This window comes from Gallus gallus, chromosome 5 (genome assembly GCF_016699485.2).
Source record: "Gallus gallus isolate bGalGal1 chromosome 5, bGalGal1.mat.broiler.GRCg7b, whole genome shotgun sequence".
NCBI classification, from domain to species: domain Eukaryota; kingdom Metazoa; phylum Chordata; class Aves; order Galliformes; family Phasianidae; genus Gallus; species Gallus gallus.
In genome coordinates, this window is record NC_052536.1 from 55,584,703 (window position 1) to 55,601,300 (window position 16,598).

The window sequence follows — 16,598 nt, forward strand, 5'->3', positions numbered from 1 at the left end:
GACCTACATGCACACTCACTGTTATGCTCCACCTTGAATCAGACCATTTTCTACTCATAGCAGTGTTTCACATCAGAATTTTATAACTGGTGGGCAGAGCCACAAAATGAGGCAAACTGGAATCGAAGCAACAACAGACAGCAGAACGTACACAGATACTGATAGAGAGAGAGAGTAATCCCAGAGCAATAAGGATTAGAAATAAAGCCTGAATGCTGCAGTTTGTAGGGGAGGGGCAGACTGATCTATGAGGGTTTTGTGATGTTCCTCACACCCACTCCTTAAGAAAAAAGCCTTCTGAACTTGAACATCTGGAATGAAACCCCCACAGCAAACAGGAAGAAAGGCATTCTGCCAAAGGATTTAACTGTCGGATTGTAAAGGAGTTTTGTTCAACAGCCAGTGTCGGAACTGAACACGCTGTAGGTCAAATAAAGAGCGTGTGCTCCTGTTTAAAGAGCCATATATCCAAATTTTAACACAGCCGTTTTCATATCCATTGATTTGAAGCTACAAATCTTTTCTGCCAAGATCAAATATTCTTTAGAAAACGACTGAAACGCTTTGGCTTTTTTTTTTCCTCCGAAAACCCTTAAAAAGATTTCCACAGCAAAAGCCATAAAAGCAGCTTACAAAAGAATATATGAAACATACATCACATCATCTGATAGCAGTACATTACACAGTTATTTAACAGAAAAACACTCCTGGAGCAAGGTTTTCAATGACTGAATGGGGCTACTGTGACTCAGGCAGATTTTTCACCATCTACTTGAGACCTTAAGCAAATGCACGCATCCAAAGGAATTCAGATGCACAACTTCCCTCGAAAACCCTTCTCTCTTATTTCCAGGAAAAAAAAACACAAAAGCTCTTTGGGAACTTGTGTGTTTTTGTATGCAGTACAATCACAGAATGGCTCGGGTTGGATGGGACCTCAAGGATCACCAAGGTCCATCCCCCAGCAACAGCAACACAGTAATTCTCTCAACTCCAGCAATATGTGTCAGTACAGTACAAAGGGACTAAAACTTAACACTAAAGGACACAGATATTTAACAAGGAAAATACATTTAGACCTTCTCAGCTGCAGTTAAGGCTGTAAGTGTGACATCTTAAGAGAATAGGGCTGTCTCCAGCAATAAATTGCAAACACTGTTTTGACTTGTATTTTATTTATTACTCTATAACTGCAACCGAGTTGTTTTTTGTAATTAAACACCAAAGAAGAGCATTTGAGAAAGCTCTAAGGGGGAGGGAGAAGTTAGGAAGAACATTAAGAGCTATTACAAGTTTTGCAATGCAGCTTTCCAAAGCTGGTTTTTCATTTGGAACAAAACAAGAGCAGCTGCCCATACTGAAGCAAGGTCAGCTTTGTTCCTGCCTGCCTCCCACCTGGACCACCAAGGCACTGCCTCATTGCTGACCCTCAGCAGCGGAAGATTCTTTGGTGGGCTGAAATAGAAAATGGTGCTCAAGACTAAAAGTCAGCGTGTGGAAACAAAGAGGAAAGAGTTTCTGGGCTTCTCAGTTGATTGCCTGAAGTTTTTAATATAGTATTTACTATGAACCACAAAGTCCCACCCAAAGTTGACTGGGGCATCCTGCAGGTTTTTATGGGTTTACAAGTTTTTATGGGTTTGCAGTCACTGTCTTCTTTAGTATTCCCTCCAAACCTACTCTGATAGAAATTTAAACTATAAGGTCTGGATATATGAAATACATTGCTATCAAGAGCACAACTGAGATAAATCCTATCTAGAGAAGTTAACCCATTATTACTGAAGACTTTTTGACCATTCACACACTTCACTGGCAGATAGAAAAGCTTTTATTTTAGTAACACCCACTGAGCATTCCCAAACCTCAAGCTGAAAAACCACACCTCCCCCTCACCTTCTCTCAACCACATCATCTCCTTAATTACTTCTTCTCCTTAATAACCTCTCCTGGAATCCTGGATTCTGGAGGAGACTGCATGTCAAGCAGATGCATAGCCAAAATACTGTGAAGGAAATACCTTCAAAGAGAGGTCGGTTGTTTACCTGTGTGATGGGGTCCATCCAACCCTCCACCCAGTGAGAGGCTCCAAGCAAAACTACTGGAGAACCAACTAGTCGTGGGGAAAAACCTCCCAGGCTCGACGTTTAAGCAAAAGATTGAAGGATGGTTTTCCCCAAGTACAGCAGCAAGACTGAAATGTGAAGAGAACATCTAGAATTGAACATCGACTGGGAGCAGTGTGCCCCTATGGCCGAGAAGGCCAATGGCAGCCTGGCCTGCAGGACTGGTGAAGTGATCTTCCTCTTGGATGTGACACCAGTGAGAATGAACCTTGAATTTTGGGTTCAGTTTTGGGTCCCTCACTACAAGTAGGGCATGAAGTTGCTTGAGTGTGTGAAGAAAGAAGCACTGAAGCTGATGAATAGACTAGAAAACAAGTTATGAAGAGCGTATGAGGGGTCTGGTGCTGTCCCTTCTGGCGAATAGGAGGCTGAGGGACCTCTTCGCTCTGTGCAGTTGTAAAGAAGTTGCAGAAAGGAGGATCCTGATCTTCTCTCATATAACCATTGATGAGATGTGAGGAAACAACACCAAGGTGTGCCAGGGAAGGTTTAGACTGGACCCTAGGAAGAATTTCTTCACAGAGAGGGTGGTCAAGCTAGAATGGGCTGTCCAGGGAAATGGTGGAGTCTTCATCCTTGGTGGTATCTAAGAGGTATGTGAACATGGTTTGAGGGGCTGATGGACGTGGTTTAGTGATTGGACTTGGTTAGGTTGATGGTTGGATTTCCCAGGGAAATCTTGTTCCCAAAGGCAGCATCCAAGGCCAAGAAAGGAGCACTTCAGGGCAAGGCCAGTCCAAGGCAAACCCCTGTTCAAACACCAGCCCCATTCTCCTGAGCAAACCAGGCTAGCAGCATGAGATTTCTAAGGGGAAAATGAAAATCCAACTTCAATGAACCAAATCAAGGTTTTCAGGGTGACAGAGAGCAATGCTCCTGCTTGCCTGGCAATATCAAAAAGCAGTGGAGAGATCATTTATCATTCCCTGACTACAGCAAACTCAGCATAGGAGAGATCACTCAAAGCTCACACTGATGTATATAGTTGGAGGAGAACTCAGTACTGTACAGCTAAGAAAGCTAGCAGTGTTAGGCCTATAATTAGCTTCCTCAAGTCAAAGTGATAGGCATTTGCTGTTACTGAATTAGAAGGCCAAAGCATATATTACCACACACATTATCTCACACGAGGCATCTACAGAGTCCTGAACTTCCTGAAGTACTGGCAGAATCGCAATGGACAGGGGATGTGCAAAATTTAAAAGACAAGTCTGTACACAACACATGGTCTTGCAGGGAGGTCATGTAAGTACAAGGTATGATGCAGAGTCAGTGGTTAGACAAACTTGTTTTCATAGAAGGGCGGCTCATGGGACAATCCCAAAAAGATAAGCACCTTGTGGAAGCAAATCCTTAGTGCTAAAAAGTTCTGAATTGTTCCTATGAAATCCAAGCATGGATAATGCCTTCTTTGCAAAAAAGCTCTGAAGTGCTGGGAGCTTCCAGTAAACAAAGCATCACCATAAGCACTTTGCTATAGGTACAACCCTTCAAAAGAGGTTATCCAAATCAAACACACCATTTTCTCCCCAAAATCTTTGTGAGATCTTCAGTATTGAGTGTAAGCAGAATCCCAAAGTGAAGTAGTCCTGCATCTTCAACAAGCCATGAACACCATCCAGTGACCTACAAACAGCAGAAACAGGAATCCTGTAGCCTCACAAGTCACTCACCCCCTAGTGAGCAGATGAAATTAATTACTCATTATAGACATCATAAAGCACTCTCCACAAGTATTTAAATTTTGTTCTCGGCAGGAACAAAACCTCAAAGAATTCTGGAAAATAAGTATTTTCTAATTGTTAAGAACAGAAGTAGCAGTGCTTTGCGTCTTTGAATCACAGAATGGCTTGGGTTGGAAGGGACCTCAAGGATCATGAAGCTCCAACTCCTCCACCACAGGCAGGGCCACCAACCTCCACGTGTAATTCCAGCCCAGGCTGCCCAGGGCCCCATCCAACCTGGCCTTGAACACCTCCAGGGGTGGACGGGGCATCTACAGCCTCTCTGGGCAGCTGTTCCAGCACCTCACCACTCTCAAAGTAAAGAGCTTCCCCCTGACATCCAACCTAAATCTTCCCTCCTTCAACTTCGAACCATTTCCCCTTGTCCTGCTGTTATCTACCCTTTCAAAGAGTTGGCTCCCCTTCTGTTTATAGGCTCCTTTTAGGTACTGAAAAGTTGCAGTTAGGAAATCTGAAAAGCTTCTGTTGGCCTATGAGGCTTGAATTACTTCCTGTGTTCTTAAAACAATTGCTTCACTCAACTAAAGAAAACATTTGTTACTAGCTGCACATTGCCCTTTCACTACTTACTTTCTTCACCCATGAAGCAGCCCATGCACATATCAGCATCAAATACATCAGAAACCTTTGATTTCACTGAAGCTGATGATACAGAAATAGTATTCCAGAACACTGGTCTTCAGCTCCCTGGTATAAGCCTCAGGCAAGGACCAGCTCTGTCCAACACATGCCTGAAGTCCACATTCTACAGTCTGCAATCTGACCACCTCTCCCTGTGGGTGCTTAGCAGTTCCAAGCTAACATGGAAGTCATACTTCGGGTTTGTGTGAGGTTCTCCCATCACAGAGGTGAATAAGCATGTTTCCAAACCAGTAGCCAGGAACTCCTACAGTATAGATGCTAGCAGTCCCATGCACATCTAACTGTTGCATACAAGCCCCTGTAGTCATCAGGTTGCTCATGACTACACTGCAGCACAGCCAAACACCTAGAATGCAACAGCAGATTCTAAGCATTCCTTCCAAGGTTCTCACTTGGTAATGCCAACTTGTAATGATGCATTATCCCCAAAGCAAGTTCAAAGAGAAGTACCCTGTGTTCAGTTTTGGGCCCCTCACTTACGAGAAAGACGCTGAGGTCCTGGAGTGCAATCAAAGAAAGGGAACAAACTTCTAAAGGGTCTGGAGCACAAGTCACATGGGGAAAGGCTGACAGAACCAGGATTGTTCAGTCTGGGAGAAGAGAAGGCTCAGGAGAGATATTACTGCTCTCTACAGCTTCCTAATGGGAGTTTGCAGCGTAAGAGGGGTTGGCCTCTTCTCCCCAGTAACTCGAGACAGGACATTAGGTGCTGGCCTCAAGCTGCACCAAGGGAAGTCCAGGTTGGATTTTAGGAAAAACTTCTTAGAAAGTGTTGTCAGTCATTGGAACAGGCTGCCCAGGAGGTGGTGGGGCCACCAGCCCTGGAAGTGTCCAAGAACAGTGTTGATGTGGTAATGAGGGACACATGTGTAATGGGCATGGTAGTGATGAGCTGATGGTTGGACTTCATGATCTTAGAGATCTTTTCTAACCTTAATGATTATAATGATTACCCAGTCCATGCAGTTTCATTTGATCCAACATCAGTACTGAAGTTCTGCAGAAGAGAAGGCTCCAGGGAGACCTCATTGCAGCCTTCCAGTACTTGAAGGGAGCATATAAACAGGAGGGGGAATGGTTGTTTACAAGGGTGGACAGCGATAGAACAAGGGGGAATGGTTTTAAACTGAGACAGGGGAGGTTTAGAGTGGATATGAGGAGGAAGCTTTTCCACCCAGAGGGTGGTGACGCACTGAACAGGTTGCCCAAGGAGGCTGTGGATGCCCCATCCCTGCAGGCATTCAAGGCCAGGCTGGATGTGGCTCTGGGCAGCCTGGTCTGCTGGTTGGCGACCCTGCACATAGCAGGGGGTTGGAACTGGATGAGCATTGTGGTCCTTTTCAACCCAGGCCATTCTAGGATTCACCTTTAGGAAGACCAGCTGAGTTCTCAAGACAAGCACTTGTAAAACCAAGTCCATTTTATTCAGGACTCTCAATTGCCTTGAGTAAGCATATAACAAGAAAAAGCTTCACCAATACACTAGATGGTCTTAACTTTCTATTCTACACTTGAGGTGAGCAGACAGAACATGCAGAAACTAGTTAAACAGGAAGAAGTTAGTTTCAAGCAAGTCATCTTTCAGTAAAATGAGTGGCTTTGCTTCCTGCAGTGCAAATCCTGCAAGTAGCTTCTTAACATGATCCCTGCACCCAGCACACCTTCCTCTGCCTCCAAAGAATAGCTGAATTCAAGTAGAATCTGTACCAAATATCAATTTATAGCAGACGTAGTTTAAACAGTTTACAAGGACAACATTTTCTGATCTTCTGTCTACCCTCTAAAGGAAAAGCATGAAAACAAAAAAACAATCTTCAGTTATAAAGAAAATAATTGTGGCCTTCACTAGTTTAATTTCCCTTCCTTTAGTGAAAATCTGTTTTTTGTTAGAAAACATTGTAAAGTGATTTTCCAAGATCTTTGACATGCATTCTGTTCAGTATGTCCCTAAAACTTAGGAAGAAGAACATCAAACCAAGTGACAACTGTTATTTATTAATACGATACAAATGAAATTGGTCTAGCCATTTTCTTCCGCCATTTTCTTCCATCCTACCATTCCCTACTATTTGGGAAAGCAAAGGGGTAGGGATACAGCATGTTATAAAGATTTCATCTAACAGAAAAGGACATAACAGCAAGGAAACCATTAATCAAGCAGATGAGCCAGGGACTCTACACAACTTGAGACTCTCAAGACACATATGCAATTAAGTTACTGGGGAACAAATTAGTGCACCACAAACTGATTACACAATAAACAAACTCAACAAGAAATAGGAAAGCCACTGACAGACAGTACCCTCCTCCCAGCAGCCAAGCTCTACGGCACTCATCCAGAAGGAGCACCAAAAGCTCCAAAAAGGATTTTCAGCCTTTTTACTCAAAATTCATCAAGTACATCAAAGCAGACACAAGAACTTGCATTAGATAAGCAATCACAGGAATCCTATACTTTCATTTTCTCTAGCTACTCAAAGCACAAATTGGAGCTCTCTCTCCTGACCTAATAATTACTTGTATAGCTGCCTTTTGTTCTTTTCCAGTAGCAGCATGAAACTTGATGTGAGCTGCAGGAACCCAGCCAGTGACTATACAAGCTGCTGTTGTGATAGCACAAGGCAGAAGCCAGCTCAGCAGGTAATTGGACTTTAAGTCAGAAAGATCTTCCCCAGTCAGCTTGAAACAATGATTTCAGAGGGAGGAAAAAGTACATCGTCTTCATCTACCACAGGCTGCCAAAGGAAATCTTTTATCCTAGGACAGACAGACAGACCAAAAATAAATAACTAAATGAAGATGTCCCTTCACAAAAAGCTATTACGGTCAGATTTTTTGTTGTGCTCTACAGCAATTCCAAAGCCATTTGCAATCTTCTATCAATTCAGCATTAATATCCAACAAGAAAGAAGCACTTAAGCATCAAAACACAACATTCACTTGTTAGAAAGGAGTGTTTCTAGTATTTGCTTGTTATATTCTACTGCCCATAGAAGATCTCACATTGAAAGTAAGCTAACTCAGCAGCATCCTACATACTGCTACAATAGAATTTATTCATGCTTTCAGAGTACTTTCATGGAATCCTTGAGGGCTAATGCCATCTCCTTAACTCTTGTATACAATTCAGGTCTCCAAATTGCATACTTCAAGTAACTTAAATGCACATTGAGCCATTTATTCTTTTTTCTAACGTACACAACCACGAAAGCAGTTCCAAAGCATTAGGAACTCAAAGAAAGCTAAATGCATAAATACCTACAGTCATGGGCAATTGCATCACTTGAGCATTCAGCATCACATTGTTAGTGCCCACTGCCAGCAGCAGGACAGGGGAAGATTTCTCCCATAGTTTCCCCAAAAAGAACTCCAACTGGCGGCATCCAACAAGGCCTTTCTGTTGGCTGCGATGAGGAGGAAAGAAGAGAAGAGATCCACCTGTGCTTGAACAGAAGGAAAGCTAACAGCCTACTGAACCAACAGATGAGATGTGTATGGGAAGATGAACATCTCTGCTTGGCAAAAAAATTGGGATCATGCAGCACGATTTACACAGGGCACATTCACCCATTTAAGATATGTTTGAGGCAGTGTGTCTTTACATTATTCTAAAGAGATATTAAGCTGTTTTTGTTTTGAGACATATCTATCCCCACCCTTCCAGATAGATATATTTATTTTTTCCTGAGTAAATAAGCATCCCTCTCCCCACCAAAAAAAGCAAACAAACAACCCTACACCAAGAAACCTCCTTTAGCATCACATCATTCCTAGGTCATTACTGTGAAAATTCTTACCAGGTTCCACATTCATCAGAAAACTGCTGCATAAGTAAAGCCTACACCTGGGTCTGCTGGAATCCAATACTACTTCCACTATTTCACATGAAAGCAACAGTTAAACTAAAACCAAACAAACTTCTAACACAATTAAAGGTTAGCTGTAAATAGCTCTAACGTCTTGAAAATCAAAGCTGGCAATCCTAGCTATGTCATGATGAGCTATGAGATTGTACCTAAGGTTTGGGTAGTGTAGTCAGAGGAAAGCTGTTATGAACTCCCAATCAATGAACGGTGACAGACTTCTATGTCAGGACACCCAGGTCAATCCAAGTAACAACCTTTCTAAATAAAACCTGAATGTAGAACTGGAGAGGTGAGGATTCATGTTTTTCTTAATATCAATTTTGACTCTGCTGGAAAAGTTTGCCTCAAACAAGTGGCCTCAGTTCTGTGAAACGTGGACAGAACAGAAAATTCCCTGCATGGTGTTTAAGCACAGAGTTAATAAAACAGGTCTCGAAGTCAAGTGTGTAATGTTGAAGAGAGGTATGCATGTTTTAAGTGTAATCTGAAAAACCTGTGACTTGTAACCTCATGAAATGCTTTCCTTCAGAATATACCCATTAGTAGGCCAAACAATTCTGGAGGTGCTGAAGATGATCATGCAGAAGGCAGAGAGGCAAAAAAAAAGCACTTGGGGGGAGGGGAAACAAAAAGGCACTGATTCACACACAATTATCTCAGCTAGATTTGCTACTGAAACCATTGCTGCTCCAGCTGTCCTGGACACCTGCACATAGCTGGGACAGCAGAACATGACAAGCATCCTCTCATGACCTACTGCAGTTTTCAAGCTGACACACTAACTCCATATCAGTGACAGTTGTGATTCTTCAACTGCTGCATTAATGCAATTAGCACAAAACCACTGTGGCACTTTATGCAAGCATCCATGCCACAGCAGCAACAAAACAGCTGGAGACAGTCAGCACCTCACCCACCACTAAAAAAGCATCAGCACCTGACAATAACAAGCTTCCTTCTACTCAAAGACTCATTTCACATGGTGACAAACGAGCAAAATAAAACACAACTTGTATCTGAAAAGTTGCAAGGGAGGAAACTTGTAATATCCTGTGCAGTACAAGTTCCCACTGCTTTTCCTTCCCTAAGGAATTAAACTGAAGGACTCAGAGCAGAAGGAAAATGTTCAAGTCAAGTTGCATATTATTTTCCCAAGAACAAAGCTCTCTATATTCTCTACTTCCCAATATTTCTGGGATCATTTACAGAAGCTGCATGCAGAAGCCATTCCTGGCAAAACAGATTTAGGCTCTGATATTGATGGTGTTAGAGAAGCCTAAGAAAGTGTTTAAGAATGTAAACGGCCTTTCAGGGCATCCAAAAGGGCACTGAAATCCACTGCATCACTGTTCTGGCACACATCCACCAGTCTCGCCCCAGACAACAGTATAAATACACAAAAGCTCTTTTATAAGGGTTCAGAGAAAGTGCAGAAGAATACATTCAACCTGACACATCCACCTGAATCCAGATCCTCAAAGAAAAGAGCCTAACATCTCAGACCCTGTGCTATCGTTATAAGGGCATTAATTTGTACAGCACATAATATATCTGCACTATCATGACAGTGCTGATAAAAATTAACCAGACACCTTGCCATGTCTGTCAGGCCTTTAAATATTTTGAAAGTCAAAAGCCAAAATACTATAGAAGTCCAAATGCTTAAAACTATCTAGTACAAACGTGTATTTCCATTAACTATGTAAAACACTTCTTTTTTGCATTTATTAAATTTTAAAAAACAGACCACTGTTCCCAACATACATGTAGATACTACAGACCTATGTCTATTGTGCTATTTTAGGAGGAAGTTTTTCCCCCAGAGGGTGGTGACGCACTGAACAGGTTGCCCAAGGAGGCTGTGGATGCCCCATCCCTGCAGGCATTCAAGGCCAGGCTGGATGTGGCTCTGGGCAGCCTGGGCTGCTGGTTGGCAACCCTGCACATAGCAGGGGGTTGGAACTGGAGGAGCATTGTGGTCCTTTTCATCCCAGGCCATTCTAGGAGTCTATTCTATATGTTTAAATGTATGCTATTCTATGTAGCACAAAAAAAAACAACACCTATGTATTAAACCATACTCTTTATCTAAGTTAGAAAGCACACGTCAGAGAACAGTAGATGGTGCCCCCATCAGCTAATATTGATGGTAACAAGTAGGTATGCTTCATAAAACTGTCCATTTTTGAGTGTAACCCCAGGATTCACTTCATTCAGACAGTACTTAACATGCTTTCCTTCTGGTACCAAGTATTTAGAGAGGAGGTAAGATGACTTTTCACTGCTTCAGATATATTCTACCAGCAGAACCTTAACACAGACAGTTTCATATGTTAATACATGGCTATGATAACGTATTCACTGAAATGCTGTTCTTCCTTTGTCTACACTAGGCCTCAGATGAAAACATGCACAATATTAGCAATACATATGGAAGACTCATAGGGATCTCCAAGGTTTTTGTTTGTTTTGTTTTACTCCATCCCCACTATCTTCCTGAAGAGGAAACATACTAATCATATATTCCAGAGAAAAAATAAATATACTTCTTAGACATGCATTCCATGACTGCCCTGTGTCTCAGATAAGACAGTCAGCTTTCTGAATAAGGGCAGAAGAGTCAGATTAACTCATTCCTGAGGTTAAAGACTACTTTAAATAAGTAACTGGATTAGAGATCCATATCTCTAGAAAGAAAATCCACTACAGGCTTTCCAAAGCAAGAGTATGACTACCACAGAACAAACCAGCAGCAAGGTCAATCAGGTAGCTGGGATACAACCCAGGAGCACCAGAAAACAGAATTACATGCCTCTGTCTTGTACCTTGGATGCTTGAGGAGTAGAAATCACGTGAACAGTGCTGGGCTTAACTCCATTTGCTTTAGGTCGCTTATAAAGGGCAAATCTGCTTTTCCTGCGTCCTCTGTCACCATTAGGGAGGGAGCCATTATACCTGGAATTGAACAAAAAGAGTTTGGCATTAAAGCATCAACAGTTTGAAACACAGACAAGGAAAGAAGCAATTTGGTCACAGTATCTTGATGATTTCAAACGTGGCTAAAAAAAAACAAGCAGCAGTCATATTAAGCTTTGCTACCTAAATTACTACAGGCTCCTTTCCTGCCAATGGTTGATGACCTTATTAAAAGATGAATAAAACTCCAACCACAGACGATATAATGAGCTGTTCAGCAACAGAAAGAGTTCTTTACCTTTAGAAGTAAAGGAATTCTGAAGAACAAATTCTAAACCTTTTGTTTCATTTCATGACATGGGGAGTTGGGAAAACTTCCTTGCACTGCTATTTGCTTCCCACAGACCATGCAAGAAGGGAGAAAAGGAGAAACTTGGGAAAAGCTGGGAAAAAAAATACAGTTTTAACTCATCATATAGAATGTTTTTTTTCTATTTATTAAATGAAGCCTCTAGGAGTAGATCTATTATTAAGAGGAAACGTGTTTTTGACTCATGTGAATCTGAAGACCAGTTAATGACTGTCTTCATCACGTGTAAGCCAGTGACCTTCAGTCATTCTTTCATCTCTCTCAAGACAGAAAGCCAATGGGTAAGTTATTACAAGAATCACTGAGCCTCAAGAGGATGATTCCTTCCCCAGGGAAGGAAGAAAGTTTCTTTGCAACCCATGGGCAATTAAATCACATTTCTCCCACCCCAAAGACTTAGGAAGGGTAAATGCTTCTCATCACAGCACCTCCACCTGCCACATTCCTGATAGCTTTCACCTGGTCTGTGCTCCCAAGACTTGGCTTTACTGCAGGTGCCTCTTTCACACCTGATCCTCACACCTTCCCCTGAAGAACTACAGCTGCAATTGCACTTACACATTCCAGTAGCTTTACTGGTGAAGGCTATTCTACACTGGATCACCTATTTCTCTCCAGCAGTCTTCGTGATTAAAAGCTAACATAACAATGAGGAAAACCACCTGAAAAGAAGGAAGAAGGTTTAAAGGTGACCAAGGCCTAGAAATCAAGCGAGGCCAAAGAACTTAGAAGTCATTATCTGTTTAGAGATGCACTTCAAAGCAGGCCAACTCTATATCCACTACACCATCTGCAGATTGAAGTGGTTTGTAGCCCTACAGAAGGCTAATTAATGGCCACTCACTGCTAAGGCTCGAAGAGCAATCCTACAGTTGCCAACTAGGAAAAGCAATGCAGTAACCCAGGATCATTTTTCTGGAAATTACCATTTTGCATATATAACCAACCAAGTTTGCATTACAAGAAAATGTGCTTGGGGAGATCTGAATCTTTTTTTTGGCAAAAGGTGGGAAAAGTGAGGCAGACAAAGGCACACAGCCTGCCTGATAAAGCCCTGGAGCCCAGCCCTGCAGCAGCCCTACTCACTGCAGCTAACAGACACCTGGCAGTTCAATGGAAAATAGCTTCAGCTCCTCATGGGCAGCACCTGGGGACCTGAGACCTGAACTACAGCACTGCTGAACATTCCTAAGCAGATAACATATTTGAGATTATAGTCTCAAATTTAAGTGCTCTCAATGTAAAACCAGACGCGAGGACTGCTTTTGATAAAGAATCCCAGAGAGCCATGAGAAGTTCAGAGCTTTGGGCTGGGTTACAGCTCAACTTGTTCTCCTACTCCTGTTTTCACAGGGAAGATTGCTGTGTCTCCCTGGAATATTAACAAAGATTCCCCAACACAGCAAAATAACAACAGAAACAAACCACTTGGTTCACACCAATCCTATCTGTTGTTGGAAACGTATTAACTCTATGCAAGAAGAGTAGAGCTCAGTTAACACAGCTGATCCTTATCCCAAAAGACTGATTCCTGGAAAAGTATATCCATATGAGCCCCAGGTAATGAATACAAGCCCTCAAAGCATGAGTGATTTGATTTTGCAGCTCCAGCCTTCTTGGATACTTAGACAGGGGAGGTTTAGGTTGGATATGAGGAGGAAGTTTTTCCACCCAGAGGGTGGTGACGCACTGAACAGGTTGCCCAAGGAGGCTGTGGATGCCCCATCCCTGCAGGCATTCAAGGCCAGGCTGGATGTGGCTCTGGGCAGCCTGGGCTGCTGGTTGGTGACCCTGCACATAGCAGGGGGTTGGAACTGGATGAGCATTGTGGTCCTTTGCAACCCAGGCCATTCCAGGATTCTGTGATTCATTCCCATGCGTTTCACAGGGGGAAAAATAGCATCAGATTGGAGCCCTCTCTCCCCACAGCCAACAGATGCAGCCCAGTATGTTTTCCAAGTGCCCCTCAGAGGCAGCAGCAGCACTGGGACAATCAGCATTATGAACCTCCCAGGATAATTATCTCTGTTGATAGCGCTATTCCTTGCAAATAAGGGAGTGGTGCTGGCATTTCTTATGGGCATCCTAACTAACAAAGCCAGTTTCCAACAGATTTACATCAAACCGTTGAGGACTTCGGCATACACAACGACATGCAAACTCCAGTAAGTTCTTCCCAGGGTTGGGGTATGTCGTGGAAGCCTCTGCTTTGCGTGGATGCTGTGCTGCCTGGAAAGCAAGACCAACCAGCAATGCTTCCACTGGCCAAAACCGAACAGCCTGACTTCATTTTCCTCACTACCACTGACAGCTCTACTGCAGACACTGTATGTTCAGAGGCCATCCCATGCACAGACTCAGCTTTGAGCAGGCAACAGATGTTACAACAGCTCTAATTTATGAGAAGAAAGCACGACTTTCCTGCGCTGAACAACAAAGCCACAAAAGCATTAGTGACAGCTTTCATTATGAGGTCAGACTTGAGTGATTTTTTTTTTCTCCTTTTAAGTGCATTCTGATGCCATATTTGGTATGACCCAGTAGTATATGCTCAGCACATACCAGAAGTCAGCCTGGGCTTACAGTGTGCTTTTTACCATCACTGAACCAGTGTGGGCCAACACCACTGCCAAAAGCAGCAGTCCCACCCTTCATTTGCTGTTTTGTCCCTGCCCCAGTGCAGCTCCTCTCCCTAGTTCACACGCACTGGAAATAAAACCAGATTTATGCTTTAAATTTAGTTTAAACCACATCAATTCCTTGCTCTCTGGTTCACTGCAAGGCCACAGAAGCATTTATATCAGCAGGGAAAAAATGGCACAGAGGGTGGGAGAAAAATTCCTTTGGCAGCATTGCGAGCCTACGTTATGATATCTACAACATTATAAGTCTGAAGATATATTATTTGCCTTGGCAATACCAGCCTCAGGTTTTCACAACTACAGGCTAAAGCCCTGAGTAGCTGGAAAGCCCTATTCTGCTGAAGCATCCAGTTTTCCCCCCTCAAACAGATTAAAAGGGAGAAATCCACATGCTAGTTTATACAAAAACACCAACAGCTTCAGTATGGACTGCAAGGTAAATGAACTTACAACTCCTTTTAGGTAATTCCACCAAGGGTGCTTTATATTCTTAACAGTACCCTCTTCTATCATACCAAGCAGTTCATTTTGAACATAGAAATGCTATATTACTTCATAGAGTCATTTGAGTTGGAAAGGAACTCCAAAGGTCATCCAGCCCAACTGCCTGCAATGGGCAGGGACACTCACAGCAGAGTGCACCTTCGGCAAAGCATGCAGCTACTGGTCACTGAAGGACAGAACTTCTGCAAGTCACCCCATCCATCCTCAACTTGAAGACCCATTCCAAGGCATTCTCAGTATTCCTGCTTCAGTCCGGAAAGCCCACTCCTCACTACCTTACAGACAGCATCCTGCATACCTTCAGCAGTAATGATTTCAACATCTCTAGAGTTAAAGCTCTCACCCATGCATTCAGCAAGGGAGACCCCAATCAAAGCAAGCTTCCTGCACTTCCTGCCACTAACCTCTACTCATGCTAGAAGATTTGATTCCCATCTGACTTTTGTTTCTTTCTGAAGAAAAGGATTTTAAGTTAAGGCTACTTCAGTTACTGCTGTAAGAAGAATTTCTGTTACTCTACCTTTAGCAGCAAGTAACTCATGGGTAAGCAAAGAGCTTCCATCCTTTGTTTAACAGGAGCCACTGCTCCACAACCACAGGCTCTTGGGTTGACCTGAATGGGAGGCCCAGTCTCACCTCAGACTCTGCAGGTGAAGATATCTCTCCAGGCAGAAGTGCTTCCTGATCACCACACCAGCAGTACAGGTTAATAAAACAGTCTTCCTGTTGAGCAAGAAAATCCAAACCAGCAAGTTTGGAAGTCCCAAACAATCTCATCTCTTTCCCCAATTAAGGCAATGTTTTTGCATCTGAGAGCTTGATTATCCCTGAGAAAGGTATGTTGGTATAGTTAGCTGGGGTTTTATCAGCATCTTTTCCCCCCAAGATAAATATTTGTTCCTATAACTTGAGTTTGGGAAGCCATTTTTACACCTGTAAGCACCTTAGAATGCACTCCCTTCTCGAGGGCTTTCAGAATACCCAGCGTGCTCACCACGAGCCTCTCTTCCCCAGCATCTTCCTTTACAGTGCTGCCTCGTTTACTGCCACCTGTACAGTCCCAGAGCCTTCAAACAGGGAAATGCAATCTAACCTGGCAGCTCCTCCAGTTGTTGGGTAGAGTAAAGGCTGAGTTGGCACAACTTGCTAGTGACTGGAGGTGATAGTTTCACTTGTCAAACAGACTATTTGAAAAGCCTGGTATAGATGTGGACCCCTACAGATACTCTTCTACTGCAGAAGTAACTCCTAATTGCTCCTGGTACCATTAAGATCTTAGTAGACACCTTGACTAAAAGCTGTATGCCAGCCTTATCATGTTTGTATGGCCAAATACAGTCAGCCTCTCTTACAGATCAGGATAAGAAGTGTGGCTATTCACACCATGGAAAAAGTCTCTCAAAGCCACCTGGCAACACATCAGATACGCTAGAACCTCCTTCCCAGGGTACACAGATTAACTTGAACCTTATCTCCTGAAAACACTGCATGAAGTCACATGTGAAGTAGCAGGGTTTTCTGGGGTGACCTTGCTTCCTCTTCAGAATTCTGAAAAAGAACCAGTTTATATTTATATTTAGCAGATCTATCATCAAATCCTAGAATGGCCTGGGTTGAAAAGGACCACAGTGCTCATCCAGTTCCAACCCCCTGCTATGTGCAGGGTCGCCAACCAGCAGCCCAGGCTGCCCAGAGCCACATCCAGCCTGGCCTTGAATGCCTGCAGGGATGGGGCATCCACAGCCTCCTTGGGCAACCTGTTCAGTGCATCACCACCCTCTGGGTGA

At 43.1% G+C, this 16,598-nt stretch overlaps 1 protein-coding gene across 3 annotated transcripts in view; it reads right to left on the bottom strand.

Moving 5' to 3' along the window:
• PELI2 (pellino E3 ubiquitin protein ligase family member 2) overlaps positions 1-16,598 on the bottom strand; it is a 68,974-nt gene that overhangs the window by 35,967 nt on the left and 16,409 nt on the right. Inside the window, exons 2-4 of one of the 3 annotated variants that reach the window (XM_040701431.2) lie at positions 16,279-16,359; positions 15,448-15,534; positions 11,205-11,334 (exon numbers count right to left, since the gene is read on the bottom strand). In XM_040701431.2, coding sequence (XP_040557365.1) covers positions 11,205-11,334; positions 15,448-15,534; positions 16,279-16,359 — 298 coding nt within the window. The remainder of the gene's footprint in view (positions 1-11,204; positions 11,335-15,447; positions 15,535-16,278; positions 16,360-16,598) is intronic. The other 2 variants (XM_025151069.3, XM_001234987.7) reach the window with 2 other exon arrangements.